Source organism: Prenolepis imparis, unplaced genomic scaffold, assembly GCF_030444845.1.
Source record: "Prenolepis imparis isolate NDT839.2.m4 unplaced genomic scaffold, iyPreImpa1.0 SCAF_12, whole genome shotgun sequence".
Classification (NCBI taxonomy): Eukaryota; Metazoa; Arthropoda; class Insecta; order Hymenoptera; family Formicidae; genus Prenolepis; species Prenolepis imparis.
Genome location: NW_028141170.1, coordinates 8607918 through 8627542, shown reverse-complemented (window position 1 = coordinate 8627542; position 19625 = coordinate 8607918). Strand labels below are relative to the sequence as shown.

At 34.1% G+C, this 19625-nt stretch overlaps 1 protein-coding gene across 9 annotated transcripts in view; it reads left to right on the top strand.

Moving 5' to 3' along the window:
• The window catches only part of LOC145944155 (UDP-glycosyltransferase UGT5), a 185772-nt gene that overhangs the window by 8164 nt on the left and 157983 nt on the right, over window positions 1–19625 (top strand). For all 9 annotated transcript variants that reach the window (XM_083052308.1, XM_083052309.1, XM_083052307.1 and 6 more), the window contains exon 2: window positions 2098–2317. In XM_083052308.1, coding sequence (XP_082908434.1) covers window positions 2098–2317 — 220 coding nt within the window. The remainder of the gene's footprint in view (window positions 1–2097; window positions 2318–19625) is intronic.

Sequence of the window (19625 nt, the reverse complement as noted above, 5' to 3'; positions counted from 1 at the left end):
ATTCTTAAATGAGAAGGATTACCTTTAACTTGTGTCTTAATTGGAATATCGATCGCATATTAATATGTAAAGTATTTTTTCTTTATGGATATATATACGTAAACCTGTTATTTTGCATTACCAACTTTTTCAAGACAGAGAGTGGAAGAGAAATTATTAAATGAAGATGAATTAATATAAAAATTAATATATTCTTTACAATATTTTTCGTTTTTTTTTTCGATAGCTGTGATATTGAAATCCTTGTACGAAAGCTATTCGATTCTTGTTAATATTATCTTTTCCAACTGCGTGTCACCCCACGGCTGCGAATAGCATCCATTCGCGTGCAACGCGGTGCATTGGAGATGCACGATGGATTTTATATCGCGCGTGATTTACCTCGCGATGGGGGTGGAGAAGAAATCTCGGAGCTCGAATCTTACAGCGAGAGATCGCTCTCTCTCTCTCTCCCTTTCCTTTCCGATTTTTCGTTACCGGCATATTTCACACGCGCGCTGGCAAAAATTCAGGCCAGACCGATAGATATCCCTTGTCACGTATCGACGTACGCCGGGAGAGATGATACGGATGCATTGAGAATGATGCGAAACCTCGAGATGAGACGCATCTTTCTCCCCGACGTGGTGCGTGGAAATATTCGTGCGCTATGTGCGGATGTGTCATGTAAATCCCTGCAAATATCCGCGTACGTCCCATCCCATGGACCTATGTTGTCGCAGGCGTGGGTTGGTGATAATGGAATTTGACATTAGGATCGACCCTAGACGGAAAGAGAGAATATAGGCATCTAGAGAATGAGAGTGAGAGAGGGATAAAAAAAAGAGGATATATAAAAGATATGAATATCTCTGTGTACGAAATTATTATAGAATTGTTAAAAAAATATTAATTTAATAGTTAATTAATTAATAATATTCGCATATTATTTTCCTTTTATTTTACAGAAGCATTTTATTTTACAGAAAGAAATTGTAATGGGAGGATTAATAAATAATTGCCGTAAAAATCTTAGAATTTGATATTAGTGAACTAATTAAGTTCTCCGAGAGCTTAGCAAAAAGCGTTACCTTTTTTTTCCATTAATTATGCAGACTTATATTAGCACATTTACTGTAAATGTATCTTTAATGGACTCAAAGATACGATGATGTACAAGGATTATATTAGTAAATTTAGATATGCAGATTTTGAAAATTCCTATTCCATTTTTCAGGTTTACATTTTACATACTTTAATTTTTTTTTATATATTCCTCGAAGTATTATGCATTAATCTTTTTGGGTTACGTTTGTATATCAGAGTGACAGAAAATAGTAATTTCTCTCTCTCTTTCTCTCTCTCTCGAGTATTTGATACACTATCTGTGAAATATAGCGATCGCGAAGGAATATCCTTCTTTGTCTCGACATCTCTAATGCTCGAACCGCGATTATTATCGACGCAATACGCGGTCGTTAATGGATTAAACGCGTAATTTACGTCACAATCAATTACGAATTACCGAGTCGCACCCGTAATTCGCCTGTTAATTGCATTGTTAATTATAGATTTTTCGTTATAAGTGCACGCGCGCGACGGCGAATGCATGCGTAATTAATCAATTAAGAGCTGTCGCGCAAGCGGAAGATTACGTGCTCTTGGCAATTCCATTTAGGATCAGAGTCATTTGTAACGGTCCGTTACGTGCGTTACGCGCGGCTCTCTGTAACCCTGACATTTTTAGTGCAAATTGCGATTTGAATATTTTGCACTCGCCATTGGCTTTGTAAATTGAACCGTTGTTTACAATATCGTTGAAAAAGCTATTACGTAGCCTGCTAAAATACCAATAGTATACTGCTATTAAATTAAAACAACCTTTCAATTGATTCAAAGGCAATAAACAAGTTAATTTATTTTCACTTTTTTAAATTTATTTTAACTTTTACATTTTTTAGATGCCTTTTATCAATTCACTTTTTTTTTCTTAAGATTTTTTTCTTATAACTGTTCTATTGAGAGTCCTCAGTATCTTTAACTTATTAATTATGATAAATAATTAATATTTTTCAATTATTACTAAAATATAATTTTTGTTTTATTGTGTGTTTCCAGATCATCCAAATATCAAGTGCTATTTGGGTCACGGAGGACTTCTTGGACTCTCGGAGGCTGTCTACGTAGGATTGCCGATGATCTTGATACCGATCTTCGGTGATCAGTTTCACAATGCGGCTGCAGTGAAGACCAGAGGTGCCGCGATAGTACTCATGTACAATGATTTCAGCGAACAGTCATTGAGACAAGCTATAGACGCCTGTTTCAACGATACCAGGTATGTTGCTATTCAGTTTCTTTCAATCCTGAAATGAGAAAGTCATTGCTAGCTTCTTTTTGATTCATAAAAAAATATAAATGTCTTAGAGAGAAAGAAGCTAACAACAAATTTCTTTTTTCGAAAAAACTTGTATTTAGAATATATATATTCTGTTGCATTGACGAGTAAAATAAATCTGCGACAGTCTACCGATTCATTTCGCGATAATTTTATTGTTCATCAGTGACAGATTCGAGAATAAAATCGTCGCAAGATTAATAATTCAAATTCGCGATTATTATTTTATTCGGAGCATATCCGAGATTAACTTCTTTGCTGAGAATATATATATTCGACGCAAATTTTCTGGAATTTCGCCGATGTATTTTCCGACGCAGAGTAACTTATTACAGCGTAAGTTCCCATGCCACTGATATCGGTCACGTTAAAATTTTTCGCGCTTGAGACGTCGTGGCGGGGAACATCGGGGGGGGGGGGGGGAGGAAGGATCGCGGGTGAAAAAAGGAGAATCGCATAATCTGTGCGGATATTCGCTCCGTTGAATATCTCACGAGTCGTCCGGACATACCGGATATCCGGCAAGTGCATCGTCGTTGCAGCGTGCAGCCGAGGCGCCTCGTTAATTCGTAGCGCGGCTCACTTGCGTTTCAACCCCCTTTTCTCTCCATTCTCTCCCCTTCTCTCTCTTCTCCTCGGGTTTTCAATGCCCTTCATTGGCATCTCTCTCTTTTTATCCGACGCTATATATACCGCTGTCTCGTTCGTTTTCCGAGAAGATAGACAGTGTTGGGAGAGGTAAAAGGGAGAAAAGGGACCAGCGAGCCGAGGGTACGATGGAGCACTCTTGGCCCTCTGGCAGGCAATTTTTTTTTCCTCCCTTTTGGCACACCGTCACTCCCCTCGTTGCAAATTCGAGGCACGAATCGCGGAAAGAGCGAACGTGTTCCCCGGATGGTTCTCCGGTACTCTCTTTTCACCCTTCCCCTTAATTCTTTTCTTCTTCGTCGATCGACGAGCACAGGAGCGAACACAGAGCGCACGCGCGCCGTCCTGCGTGGGAAATCGCATGGGAAATTTCGCGAGCATTAAATGTTTCACGGGGGTACCGAATCAACGGACGCGCGCCGTCGATGACGACGACGAGGCGGAGACCGAAATGAAATTTTACATTATTCAACGCTGCCTCTCTCTCGTCCCTTTCTCTCTCTCTCTCTCACGTCCATCTCGCTCTCTCTCTTTCTCTCTTCTCGCCAAGTACGGTCAACTTGTTAACCGTATGTGCCCTCGTTACCGAGCCAGCCGCGAACTATAACCGCTCTCCGAGGTATACTCGGGGGTGTCGAACGCGCGAAAGATCGGCGAACAGAGGGTAACAGAGGGTAGAGGGGTCCGGTATCCCGTGGGATAAAGCGAAGGAACTATACCTTCGTTTATTTGACGTAACCAACTTTTTTAGAATTTTACGACGCGATGGCGATTCCCCTGCCTTTATAGAAGGCCCCGAGGAGACCTGATTGACAATTGGATTACAAGTCCGAAAGAATAAAGAGTAAACGAATTAAACGCGAAGAAATTACATGGTTTTATTACTGGTGATATTATTTGTGGTATCCTAATTGTTTGGTAAAATTAATTTAACATCTGAAATTATACAGCTCGAAAATTTTCGCGCTTTTGATATTTTAATTATGAAAAAAACGAGCTTTCTCATTTAATTGCTAGTTTTATTTAATGAATATTTTGATGCATGAAATTTTCGCGCTATTTTATTTCATTTTCATATTTTACTCAACATTCCTCAAATTAAAAAAAAAAACATAATATCCCGCATGAGAGCGAGATTCTGCTAAATATGCTGCAACGTAGAATCAGTTGCGGAAAGAACATGTATGCAATTTTGAAAACTTGACATTTGTGATTATATTTTTCTGCGAAACCTCTATCCGTCTGTCTTTGTGACTCTAATAGCGCTGGTTTGTGTCATTATAATCACCAGTAATAGCACCTAAGCTTCACCTCCGGCTCCTGGACTTATGGCAGACTCGTACTAAACCGTGTGTATGCGAGATTTCTGTCATTTCTTTTTAACATGAGATTTGCATTTTGCGAAATGCGTCAAAAAATGGCGTTATAATTATGCGTGCATAACATACGCGGTGTTTTTAAAGCAGTTTTAACAGCAACAACAAAGGCGAGATTTTCAAAGAAACCATATCCTTTTTTTCAAAATTACCGTATTTATGCTACATCATTAGAGAAAATATCAAACATGTCGTTTAGAAGATAATTAACCCTATGCTTATACCTTTGACATTTCCAATTAAAATGAAAATTATTTGTGAGTTATTCATGTGAGGAATTCATTGCTAATTGTTAGAGCGTGTTAAGGAGAAAGAAAAAAACTGAACCCTAGCAGAAACTTAACCCTAACTTAATCCTAACAAAAACTTAACCCTAATTGTACCGTAGTTGATGAGACGAGGATGAAAAGTTACTCCGTGTTATAATTTCCCTTTTGTCTTATTTAGGATTCTCTGCTACATGATTAACAAGTGTTTCTCGATATGTCTGAACAGATTTATTTTACATTGCGTAATAAATATAAATGTTTATTCATCTACCAATTACAGACGTTGATTACACAGAGCGAGGTAATTGTAGGAAATTATGGAAACTAATGATCGTAACTTGATATCGCACGATTATTATTTACGATTATCCCACAGTTTGCCGGTGGCAATCGTTTTTTACGATACTCTTGCGAATTCTCATCGTGAGGTCGTTATGAAATACGGTACGTTTAATTTAGCGGAACGAGGCGGCACCGATGTATATCATCGTGCAAAAATTCGCGAACCGCTAATTACCCTGGAAATGGCCAACAATCGTGAGTTTATAAGGAAATTACGTTCTTTCATCCTCTTTTACGTAACGCGTTTATGCAGAAATTAATTCCAAGGGGGGTATCCCATTTTCATTAACGACTATCAAGTAAAATATAATTATTATCAACGTTATATATTATCGCAATTATAAAAATATAATTAAATCGTCATTATTATATAAATATATTAAAATCGCATATTTCCTAATACTTATATTTTTGTAATTTACGAATGGTATATATATATATTGCCAGACTATTAATTAAATTTATCGAAGCCACGGTTACACGTGCAAATCTGAATTAGATAAACACGAATAACGCGATAACGAATTTGCCATTGCGATGATAAAACGTGCCTAATATCGCTGCAACTGATACGCAAATTCTTTTCGCGCGATACACGCTCCGATGACGAATAATTCAGCCGAGCGAGAAAGCCGGCTTAATAAATCAGAACGGATATGAAATTGTTGCGCCCGGCTGCTCATTTTCGCGTCGTGCGACACTCCTTAACGTAATCACGATGTCGTCGGATTTACGAGCCGCCGTGCCTTGGACCTTTAGCTAAGGATTCGCTACAGTCGAGTCATATATGCACATATATATATATACACATGCGCGATTCCAGTTTCATTATAATATCGTCGGCAGACACGAATTTATACATTTGACCTCTAGAAGACGATCCTCTAAGCTATAATCTTTTGTCTTTCGTATTTCTATCTGTTGGGATTACGAATATAAAGAAAAATTATAGTAAAATGTATATTCTCTGTATATAGAGAGATAATATAATTTAAAAAAATATGAAAAGATATATATATATATATATATATATATGTATGTAAAGAATATTAGTTAATTTTAAATTTTTATAAATTTATTTATCGTGGAAAATCTTATTTAACTATATTTAAGCCGGTTACTTTGAACGCAGTATTTAAAAATTTAATGAATATTTATATATGTATAAACTGAGATTTATTTTTTCACGATTATATATTGAAACTTTATTTATATGAAAACTTATATATGTGGATACTTTATTTATGTAGAAACTTTTTTATATTTTCTTGCACGTAAATTATCGCTCCGAGTCAATTCTTGATATTTAGAGATAATTTAATTCTTTTTATATTCATCAAGATTGAAATGTGGATTTCCATTTTCGTAATGTCTGCGTGGAAGGCAGCTTCTAATTTATACAGCGATTCTAACCGGACACGCGTTTCAATGTTTCACATGTCGACAATGGGAAAATGATTATTGAAATGGATCAGATGTGCGTCATGCCATTCAACGCGCTGTGATGAATCCGCATTGTTTTAGAAAATACGATGCAATTATTCGAATGCGATATTATATCAGCGAAGAGAATAACGAATTATCGAACGGTTTGAAAGCGCCGCTAACATCATTTCGCCAATGATGCCACTGTCACACGGATCCATAACGTGGTAATTATCGCGTGGTGTGCATTTACGAATATAGGGCGTATGTTATAGCAAAATTGCGATACGCGATCTCGGATATGCACACAGTTTTTCTACAAATTATTCCTTCCGTTCTTTTTTTATCGTGGTTAAAAATGTTAAACGGTTTATTTTAATAGGTCTGTTCTTTTTAGCTGAACTTGACTGAACTAGCTGCACTAGTTCAGAGGGTATCTTTTTCACTCTACATTTGAAGGAAAAAAATAAACTCTGAACTAGCAGCCAGTTTAGCTAAAAACAACAGACCTAATAAATCTCGCATATCGTAATAATATCGTATGTTTGACAGATCAGCCAATTAAGTAGATTGGGTTCTTCTAAAGTATAGATAACTTTATTTTGCTTTTCTTTCTCGCGTTATTAAGTTTTTAAATTAATATAAATAAATTTTCTATAAATGAATGCTTTCTTTCTCGTATATATACGTAAAAATAGAAATAAATAGAAGAAGAAGAAGAAGAAGAAATAAATTACTTGCATGAAACTGCGATAACATAGTTTTACGTGTTATCTTGGAATTATAATACGAAATATATTGTTAAATAAATATGAGCGATATGCGTTGAAAATATAGGACATTTTGCGAAAAGGTGAGCGTGGTTTTAATGTTACAATTTTGCGTTGCAATGACACTCGCTTCGCATGGCAGCTAAAATAATAGAAAGCCGCGTGCACATGATGCAGTCTCGATAATGAAAGGAATTAATTAACGGTAGAACGTTCAACAAAAAGCAAATGTTTGATGGAAGAGCGCAATTCGCGGATTGGAATATTTACATTTTCTCCACCAACTTACAAAATAGTCTGCCAAACCGATGTAATAATGAACGAAGTAAATCGATAGAGCGCGATTTTCCACGATTTGTTTAAACATGCGGGTTATTCGTGGGAGAGGTCAATTAATTGAAGTTGCGAGAGAATTGTTGCGCACATGATTATTCGATCTCTTATTGTTAGTTGAAGTTTCGAATTTACCGTGAAATATTTTAGAGGCAGATTTTTTGAAAAATTTAAAATTAATACATTTTTTATCACAAAAAAAATTAATTAACATTTATTATTATACAACAATATTATTATACAACAAAAATTAACTCATTTCTTTCCTTTTTCAATCTTTTATCATCTCTAATGACTTTTTTTATAGCAATAAGAGAATGTCTTTTTCTATAAATTCTTTTATGAAATTTCTCTTTCTTCAATATAATTGAAAAATTATAAATATCTCCATAATTTTGTTAAAGATAAAATCTATTTCAAATTTTTGCTATAAAATCCACGAACGGAAGATAAAGTATGGAAAGTCTGCGAGACTCTATACGTCCAAAGTAGTAGGAAGTCTGTCGTAACTCAAAGAAACAGCTCTCGATTTTAGATAAAAAAAATGACGAATGCATTATCAGTAGCGTAGAAGTTGGAAGCATAGCGCAGACTCTCTTCCCGGGAAAATAAATTAACGATACCGAGTGTGTCCAATTATTTCGCCTCGGCCATCCGGCCGGCCGGAAGAAGGGGTTGTTACGCGACGCCGCATTTTCTCGTTTTCCGCGAAGCGGTTCTCCTCTTTTTTTCCCTCCCTACTCCTTCCCGCCAGCTTCTTGGTCTACCTTTGTCGACCATTACATCCCTTACGAGCGAACAGGTGCGCCGGAGTACTCGTAGGACCCACACAGTTCTCGTTTCTGCCTCCAACAGAAAGAGTTCCTCTCTCCTCTCTCCTTCGCCCCTCCTTTTCTCTATTTCTCTATTTCTCTCTCTCTTGCTTCCGCAAAGAATAAGAATCCCTAGCACATTTTGCCTCTCGAATAAATCCGGAAGAGAGCCGTGGGTGAACAACGGCGGAAATGTCGGAGGGATGGCGGTAGGGAGAAGAAAGAGGGGATTGGGAGATGCTAGGTCGTTGGAAGTGGAACAAAAGGGTTACTTGCTCCGCGGGGGATGGAGTAAGAACGAGAACAACAGGGCAATAAAGTAGACGAGGTGAGGCCGGTAGAGCGAGAGGAATGACTGCAAAACGAAAGGAGCTATGTGAGAGAAAGAGGAAGGGGAGGAAGGACGAGGGGTGTCGGGCTAACTCGACGACGGAGCCGTACTACGTTATCCCTCAACCGTAACCGAAGAAGAAGCACAGAGGGAGAGAAAGAGAGAGAGCCTATCTGTGGATAGGCAGGAGGGTGGACATGGAGGAAGGGAAAGGGCAAAGGCGGAAGGGAGAGGCTGGAGGTGCCTTACCTCCTTACAAACTGCCGAAACTTTGACTACCGCCCTTACGTGCCAGCTTGCGCCCCTAAGTACATACTATCCCCACGGCTTGCGGTGTGCGTACGTGTGTACGTATGTTTCTGTATGTGCATGTGCATTAAGTTAGGACGAGCGAAATGTGTGTGTGTGTGTGTGTGTGTGTGTGTGTATGTTTATGTGCGCGTGCGCACGCGCCACCCGGTATAGTGCGCTTAAGTAACGCCTGCGAGTTATCGCGCGAGCTCTACCCTCGTGAATGGGGGTAGTTTGGAGTCGAATTTGATTATAGGTCCAAAGTACTTTCGTACTTCGTGATAGCAGGAAATAGTGAGACAGAGAGGAAGAGAAAGAGAGAGAGGAGAGGGAGAGAGAGAGAGAGAGAGAGAGAGAAAACGATGTTAAGAGACTAGTCTCGTATCTCGCGATACACATATTCAACCCCTCATACGTTATGGTTGCGCAGGGTCGCCATCGCGTGTCGAAACTCGTTTTTTCTTTTTTTTTTCAATGGCAAAATCATAAGTTAACCGGAAAACTTGGGAAAGAAAGTTTGTTGCGATTTTACGTTTGTCCCATCTTCCTTCTCTCATAAAATTGAATAAGCTGTGCTGATTATGTTCAGAATGTTGATCCTATTTTAGTGGAGTTAGATCAAATTTGAAATTCAAATTAGAATCGACGGTAAAGTTCCGGAAAGTCGGTCTGTGATTGTTTGAAAATTTGGTCTCGATCTGAAATATATACATATATATATATATCTCAGCGTGTGAAGAAAAGTCCAAGAAAAATTTTTGCCGACTTTGACTTGGCTTCGACCGGTCATTAATTTGGTATATAAGCTTCTCTTCGCGCAATTTCCGAAGAATTCTCGGCGAGTTTAACGCTAGTCTGTCTTAATCTACTTGCAATCTTTTCCTTAGTATTTAAGCTTGTTTCTAAAATATATAAAGACTTGTTATCTTTATAAGAAATATCGCTTATAAATTTCTATATATTATTTTAAGGCATCCTAAGTATTTAGAATTATAATACTTGGCGATATTTGCAATGTGCTATAATATTTAATATAACAATTGCTTTCGATTTTATGTCATGTGAAAAATCATTTTTAGATTTTTGTTGATAAGAAAAACAATCAAAAGGATTTTTGACAAACGAGTTTATACAAATATTTCTCATAATTTTGATAATACAAAGTAAAATCTCGCAACCTTGCTTCTCTTCAAGATTATTTAAGAACATCATTTCACATGTAAAATTGCGGTTTCGCAAATCTTCTTCAAGAATATAAAATCACATGTTACGGCAAAAATATATATCACTATCTGTACTACTACGGGTTGTAAGCCCAAGTTGGCTTACAAGCGCAATCACGCACAGTGATCTTTGGGGATTGAACGGCCACTTCGCGTTCGCAGAAGAGCGGGAGGGCAAAGGAGAAGTCGGAGTTACATGGCGCTGGCACGGGTCACGGCTCTTTCGAGAAGTCGTAAACCGTACTCGAGAGCGTATTACTGTAATACGGTCTTAAGATCGTGCTGATTATATTTATCACTTGTGGAAACGCGCGGATACGTTACCTCCAAGAGTAACATTATATTCCGGTAACTGCCTTTTGATCAGGATTCCTGCGAACGAAAATATTTTGGACGAATAATGATAATATCTGAAATTGATCCAATTTTTTTTACTAGTATGATACTAGACATAATCCGTTTCATATAAATTTTAAATTCATGTTTTTTGATATTTTTAGACGTAATTAAATTTTTAATAATATAATAAAAATTTTAAATAAGAAAAATTTTAGACATACTCGTTTGTTATATCTTTTTTTGCAGAAATATCTGCGCGTGAAATATTTTAAATTTTGATAAATTTTAAATTTTCTTGGCATTTTTCAATGTAACTAATTTAGAACTGGAAATATGTTGTTTCTTTTTGCGGGGAAAAAATAGACGAATGGAGACACGGAAAAGCGGGAAATGCTCACTATTGTTCGAGGTACATAAATCATCTACGCGCGATACAAATCACCTGTTTACGCGCGTGACGCAATTGTTTCGGAACACGAGTACGCGCGCGTTAAAATTCAGCTTATCCAGTTATTTCCTCGACAAGAATATTGAACCGGAATATCGACAGCCGCCTAATAGCAAAATATTAAGCATCAATCTTAAAAATTGCAGTGAAATGTTGATAAAAAATAAATACTATCTTATCACATCGATATTATAAGACTTATTAATATTGAGTGAATATGATTTCTTAATCAGTTAAATTAAGTTGCCGTCACATTGATGTCGTATTAATGCTTCAACATCACTTGTTGATGCCGCGCTAAAATATTAATATTATTAGAGGATTAATTCGAGCTCGACGAAATGTGCGTCGATATCGCATCGATACTGTATCTGGCACTTTGATAGGATCGAAAGCAAGTGTCCCTACTTGTCGGGCCAGAGAAACAGCCCTCGTAAATCAACACCGCGCGGCAATTAAGGCGGGCGCGCGGCACGGAAACGAGAGAAAAAGCGAGAGGGAGGGTGGTGCTTTCGAATCGCTCGACAATTTTACATTACTCATGCATGTAACGTTGTTGCGTTCGACAATTGGGGTGGCTCACGCGACGTTAAAACGACTGCGTGAATGCTAGCAGCTACAAACACACACATAGAGAGAGAAAGAGAGAGATACCGCTCATTATTTTATTCGTAATGCCCGGGACTGATAATTTTTCGCTCACGTGTCTGCATCGTGATCATCCCTCGATAGTACAATCCTTTTTTTTTTTTACGTAACATCATTCTGTAATAAAGTCTAGACACGTGGAACGTGTTCTCAGACAAATGTCAGGGAAATATTGCGTGTTGATAAGCGACGACTAGCGTCAGAGAAGAGAATGTGGCTTACACATATATCAAAATTATATGTATAATCTTTCGATCATAATATATATATTCAGCAATAATGTGTACAATACATTTTATTAGCATTAAAATATATATTATATAATATTACTGCAGATTACAGAGCCGGGCGGTTTAATCGTCGACTCGCTCATTGATCAATGTCTGATCATTACAACGGTTGCTCCACTAATTTTCCTATATTTCCAATAATCTCATCATATTATCAACTCATTAAAGAATCTATCATTAAATTTATGTGATTTAATATAAGTTATTATCGTATTTACAATATGTAATGTAATAGAAATCCTCGTGTTTATTTGCATCTGTCAAGTATGCAGTCGTTTAGCTTTATCAAGCTAAAATGTCTGATCATTACAATGGTTGCATGTCTGATCATTACAACGGTTGCTCCACTAATTTTCCTATATTTCCAATAATCTCATCATATTATCAACTCATTAAAGAATCTATCATTAAATTTATGCGATTTAATATAAGTTATTATCGTATTTACAATATGTAACGTAATAGAAATCCTCGTGTTTATTTGCATCTGTCAAGTATGCAGTCGTTTAGCTTGATAAAGCTAATTTTATATATATATAATATATATTTTATTTTTATATTATATTATATTATAATAATTATATAAAAATATATTATAATTTTTATATATAAATATATAAAAATAAAAAAAATATATATATATAAATAAAAAAAAAAAATAAATTAAAAAAAATTATATTATAATAATTATATAAATATATAAAAAAAAAACAATATATAAATAAAAAAAAAATTTAATGATAGATTCTTTAATGAGTTGATAATATGATGAGGTTATTGGAAATATAGGAAAATTAGTGAGCTATGTAAACCTAGCACCCGACTTTTTAAAAATTAATTTTTTAAAACGGAAAATGATAGCATTTCGTTTGTAGTTGTTTGTAGTAACAATAATTTCGTTTGTAGTTTTATCAATTAATAAATAAAAAAAATGTTTTAATGACTCGCACCCGACATTGAGATATCGCAAATCCGCTTGCGCAGTCTTCTTTAGAATCGTTTGTAATTGTTTGTAGTGATTTTCCTTTCGTTTGTAGTTGAGCGATTCAAAAGTTATAAACAATTGTTTATTCGTCCAAGAGCTAACTTTGTCAATTTTAATCCGCTTGCGCAGTCTTCTTTAAAAAAATTTTTTTTATTTAATAATCGATAAAACTACAAACGAAATTATTGTTACTACAAACAACTACAAAATGCTATTGTTGTAAAAAAATTAATTTATAAAAAGTCGGGTGCTGGGTTCACATAGCTCACACGACGTATAAAACTCTTACCTTTTGATATTTGAAATCGAGGGGAAAAAAACAGAAAGTTTTATACCATATAACATTATGTATATATGAGCGTTTCGACAAAATTATTTAACAAATCTTGCTCGAATGAATCATATTATACGCGCATATAATGTGCAATATAACGTACATATGCAATAATAATGAGAAAGTGATTTTTTCCGAGTCTGGGCGATTAATCAGGGATAGAAAGTAGCACTGGTCAGCCGATTTCAGTGATTATCCGCCCGATATAAGCGACAATAGTAACGCGTCTGAACTCTTTTCATCCCTGCACGCTTTCATTCCTCGTTCGAATAATTACGACAAATATCGCGATAATAGCATTAATAATGTTATCATTTCTTACAATTTTTAAAAAATTTTATTTACAAATATTTAAATAATAAATTCTATTGATAAAGTAATAAAATATTATTCGCGCACACGACGAGCTATGTGAACCTAGCACCCGACTTTTTAAAAATTAATTTTTTTAAACGGAAAATGATAGCATTTCGCTTGTAGTTGTTTGTAGTAACAATAATTTCGTTTGTAGTTTTATCAATTAATAAATACAAAAAATTTTTTAAATGACTCGCACCCGACATTGTGATATCGCAAATCTGTTTGCGCAGTCTTCTTTAGAATCGTTTGTAGTTGTTTGTAGTGATTTTCCTTTCGTTTGTAGTTGAGCGATACAAAAGTTATAAACAATTGTTTATTCGTCCAAGAGGTAAATTTGTTAATTTTAAAGATATCGCAATCCGCTTGCGCAGTTTTCTTTAGAATCGTTTGTAGTTGTTTGTAGTGATTTTCCTTTCGTTTGTAGTTAAGCGGTTCAAAAGTTATAAACAATTGTTTATTAGTCCAAAAGCTAACTTTGTCAATTTTTAAGATTTTTCAAATCCGCTTGCGCAGTCTTCTTTATTATCGTTTGTAGTTGTTTGTAGTGATTTTGCTTTCGTTTGTAGTTGAACGGTTCAAAAGTTATAAACAATTGTTTATAACTTTTGAACCGCTCAACTACACAAACGAAAGGAAAATTACTACAAACGATAATAAAGGAGACTGCGCAAGCGGATTTGCGATATCACAATGTCGGGTGCAAGTCATTTAAAAAATTTTTTTATATAATAATTGATAAAACTACAAACGAAATTATTGTTACTACAAACAACTACACACAAAATGCTATTGTTGTAAAAAAATTAATTTTTAAAAAGTCGGGTGCTAGGTTCACATAGCTCACACGACGTATAAAACTCTTACCTTTTGATGTTTGAAATCGGGGGGAAAAAACAGAAAGTTTTATATCATATAACATTATGTATATATGAGCGTTTCGACAAAATTATTTAACAAATCTTGCTCGAATGAGTCATATTATACGCGCATATAATATGCAATATAATGTACATATGCAATAATAATGAGAAAGTGATTTTTTCCGAGTCTGGGCGATTAATCAGGGATAGAAAGTAGCACTGGTCAGCCGATTTCAGTGATTATCCGCCCGATATAAGCGACAATAGTAACGCGTCTGAACTCTTTTCATCCCTGCACGCTTTCATTCCTCGTTCGAATAATTACGACAAATATCGCGATAATAGCATTAATAATGTTATCATTTCTTACAACAATTTTTAAAACATTTTATTTACAAATATTTAAATAATAAATTCTATTGATAAAGTAATAAAATATTATTCGCGCACACGACGAGCTATGTGAACCTAGCACCCGACTTTTTAAAAATTAATTTTTTTAAACGGAAAATGATAGCATTTCGCTTGTAGTTGTTTGTAGTAACAATAATTTCGTTTGTAGTTTTATCAATTAATAAATAAAAAAAATTTTTTAATGACTCGCACCCGACATTGAGATATCGCAAATCCGCTTGCGCAGTCTTCTTTAGAATCGTTTGTAATTGTTTGTAGTGATTTTCCTTTCGTTTGTAGTTGAGCGATTCAAAAGTTATAAACAATTGTTTATTCGTCCAAGAGCTAACTTTGTCAATTTTAATCCGCTTGCGCAGTCTTCTTTAAAAAAATTTTTTTTATTTAATAATCGATAAAACTACAAACGAAATTATTGTTACTACAAACAACTACAAAATGCTATTGTTGTAAAAAAATTAATTTATAAAAAGTCGGGTGCTGGGTTCACATAGCTCACACGACGTATAAAACTCTTACCTTTTGATATTTGAAATCGTGGGGAAAAAAACAGAAAGTTTTATACCATATAACATTATGTATATATGAGCGTTTCGACAAAATTATTTAACAAATCTTGCTCGAATGAGTCATATTATACGCGCATATAATATGCAATATAATGTACATATGCAATAATAATGAGAAAGTGATTTTTTCCGAGTCTGGCGATTAATCAGCGATAGAAAGTAGCACTGGTCAGCCGATTTCAGTGATTATCCGTCCGATATAAGCGACAATAGTAACGCGTCTGAACTCTTTTCATTCCTGCACGCTTTCATTCCTCGTTCGAATAATTTCGACAAATATCGCGATAATAGCATTAATAATGTTATCATTTCTTACATTTTTTAAAAAATTTTATTTACAAATATTTAAATAATAAATTCTATTGATAAAGTAATAAAATATTATTCGCACACGACGAGCTATGAACCTAGCACCAGACTTTTTAAAAATTAATTTTTTAAAACGGAAAATGATAGCATTTCGCTTGTAGTTGTTTGTAGTAACAATAATTTCGTTTGTAGTTTTATCAATTAATAAATAAAAAAAATTTTTTAAATGACTCGCACCCGACATTGTGATATCGCAAATCCGTTTGCGCAGTCTTCTTTAGAATCGTTTGTAGTTGTTTGTAGTGATTTTCCTTTCGTTTGTAGTTGAGCGATTCAAAAGTTATAAACAATTGTTTATTCGTCCAAGAGGTAAATTTGTTAATTTTAAAGATATCGCAAATCCGCTTGCGCAGTTTTCTTTAGAATCGTTTGTAGTTGTTTGTAGTGATTTTCCTTTCGTTTGTAGTTAAGCGGTTCAAAAGTTATAAACAATTGTTTATTAGTCCAAAAGCTAACTTTGTCAATTTTTAAGATTTTTCAAATCCGCTTGCGCAGTCTTCTTTATTATCGTTTGTAGTTGTTTGTAGTGATTTTGCTTTCGTTTGTAGTTGAACGGTTCAAAAGTTATAAACAATTGTTTATAACTTTTGAACCGCTCAACTACACAAACGAAAGGAAAATTACTACAAACAACTACAAACAACTACAATCGATTCTAAAGAAGACTGCGCAAGCGGATTTGCGATATCACAATGTCGGGTGCAAGTCATTTAAAAAATTTTTTTATATAATAATTGATAAAACTACAAACGAAATTATTGTTACTACAAACAACTACAAACAAAATGCTATTGTTGTAAAAAAATTAATTTTTAAAAAGTCGGGTGCTAGGTTCATATAGCTCACACGACGTATAAAACTCTTATCTTTTGATGTTTGAAATCGGGGGGAAAAAAACAGAAAGTTTTATATCATATAACATTATGTATATATGAGCGTTTCGACAAAATTATTTAACAAATCTTGCTCGAATGAGTCATATTATACGCGCATATAATATGCAATATAACGTACATATGCAATAATAATGAGAAAGTGATTTTTTCCGAGTCTGGGCGATTAATCAGGGATAGAAAGTAGCACTGGTCAGCCGATTTCAGTGATTATCCGCCCGATATAAGCGACAATAGTAACGCGTCTGAACTCTTTTCATCCCTGCACGCTTTCATTCCTCGTTCGAATAATTACGACAAATATCGCGATAATAGCATTAATAATGTTATCATTTCTTACAACAATTTTTAAAAAATTTTATTTACAAATATTTAAATAATAAATTCTATTGATAAAGTAATAAAATATTATTCGCGCACACGACGAGCTATGTGAATCTAGCACCCGACTTTTTAAAAATTAATTTTTTTAAACGGAAAATGATAGCATTTCGTTTGTAGTTGTTTGTAGTAACAATAATTTCGTTTGTAGTTTTATCAATTAATAAATACAAAAAATTTTTTAAATGACTCGCACCCGACATTGTGATATCGCAAATCTGTTTGCGCAGTCTTCTTTAGAATCGTTTGTAGTTGTTTGTAATGATTTTCCTTTCGTTTGTAGTTGAGCGGTTCAAAAGTTATAAACAATTATTTATTCGTCCAAGAGGTAAATTTGTTAATTTTAAAGATATCGCAAATCCGCTTGCGCAGTCTTCTTTATTATCGTTTGTAGTTGTTTGTAGTGATTTTGCTTTCGTTTGTAGTTGAGCGGTTCAAAAGTTATAAACAATTGTTTATTCGTCCAAGAGGCAAATTTGTTAATTTTAAAGATATCGCAAATCCGCTTGCGCAGTCTTGTTTAGAATCGTTTGTAGCTGTTTGTAGTGATTATCCTTTCGTTTGTAGTTGATAAACAATTGTTTATAACTTTTGAACCGCTCAACTACAAACGAAAGGAAAATCACTACAAACAACTACAAATGATTCTAAAGAAGACTGCGCAAGCGGATTTGAAAAATCTTAAAAATTGACAATGTTAGCTTTTGGACGAATAAACAATTTTTTATAACTTTTGAACCGTTCAACTACAAACGAAAGCAAAATCACTACAAACAACTACAAACGATAATAAAGAAGACTGCGCAAGCGGATTCGAAAAATCTTAAAAATTGACAAAGTTAGCTTTTGGAAGAATAAACAATTATTTATAACTTTTGAACCGCTCAACTACAAACGAAAGGAAAATTACTACAAACAACTACAAACGATTCTAAAGAAGACTGCGCAAGCGGATTTGCGATGTCTCAATGTCGGGTGCGAGTCATTTAAAAAATTTTTTTTATTTAATAATTGATAAAACTACAAACGAAATTATTGTTACTACAAACAACTACAAACGAAATGCTAACATTTTCCGTTTAAAAAAATTAATTTTTAAAAAGTCGGGTGCTAGGTTCACATAGCTAAATTAGTGGAGCAACTATTGTAATGATCAGACATGCAACCATTGTAATGATTAGACATTTTAGCTTGATACAGCTAAACGACTGCATACTTGACAGATGCAAATAGCATTAAAATATATATTATATAATATTACTGTAGATTACAGAGCCGGTTTAATCGTCGACTCGCTCACTGATCAATGTCTGATCATTACAATGGTTGCTCCACTAATTTTCCTATATTTCCAATAATCTGATCATATTATCAACTCATTAAAGAATCTATCATTAAATTTATGTGTTTTAATATAAGTTATTATCGTATTTACAATATGTAATGTAATAGAAATCCTCGTGTTTATTTGCATCTGTCAAGTATACAGTCGTTTATCTTGATAAAGCTATTTTTATAAAGACAGAAAATTTTTATTTAATTCTTCGACCTAACTGGTCATTACAAGTTGTTCAATACACAACGTTTCGACCCTTGGATCCGGGTCCTTTTCACGTGTTACTTATTTGGATGTAAATGTGAACCGTCCAACGTTTCTGATATTAAAATCGAATTCCTTGTAATAGCCAGTTAGGTCGAAGAATTAAATTAAAATTTTCTGTCTTTATTATTCATCACTGACGACTTCACTTCAATTTTATCGTTTTAACTATATGTATATATATATATATATATATATATATTATTTTTATATTATATTATATTATAATAATTATATAAATATATAAAAATAAAAAAATATATGTAAATAAAAGAAAAATAAATAAATAAAAGAAAAATTATAATCATTATATAAATATATAAAAATATAATAAAACAATATATATATAAATAAAAAAATTTAATGATAGATTCTTTAATGAGTTGATAATATGATGAGATTATTGGAAATATAGGAAAATTAGTGAAGCAACCATTGTAATGATCAGACATTGATCAGTGAGCGAGTTGACGATTAAACCGACCGGCTCTGTAATCTGCAGTAATATTATATAATATATATTTTAATGCTAATAATGTATTATAATGTATTATATAAATATATAATATATATTTTAATGCTAATATTGTTCACATTATTGCTGAATGTATTATGATCGAAAGATTATACATATAATTTTGATATATGTGTAAGCATTCTCATCTCTGACGCTAGTCGTCGCTTATCAACACGCAATATTTCCCTGACATTTGTCTGAGAACACGTTCCACGTGTTTAGACTTTATTACAGAATAATGTTACGTAAAAAAAAAGGATTGTTAGGTAAAGGAATAACGCATTTATTGTCCAATCGTCGTGTACTTTCGTTATTTCGAGTCTATTGACAATAAAAAAGGGGTAAAAATTCCCCAGAAAAATCCCTCGAAAACAAATCCCTTAAAACTAATGTGCTAATGTTAAATGTAAGAATAAATTCGAAT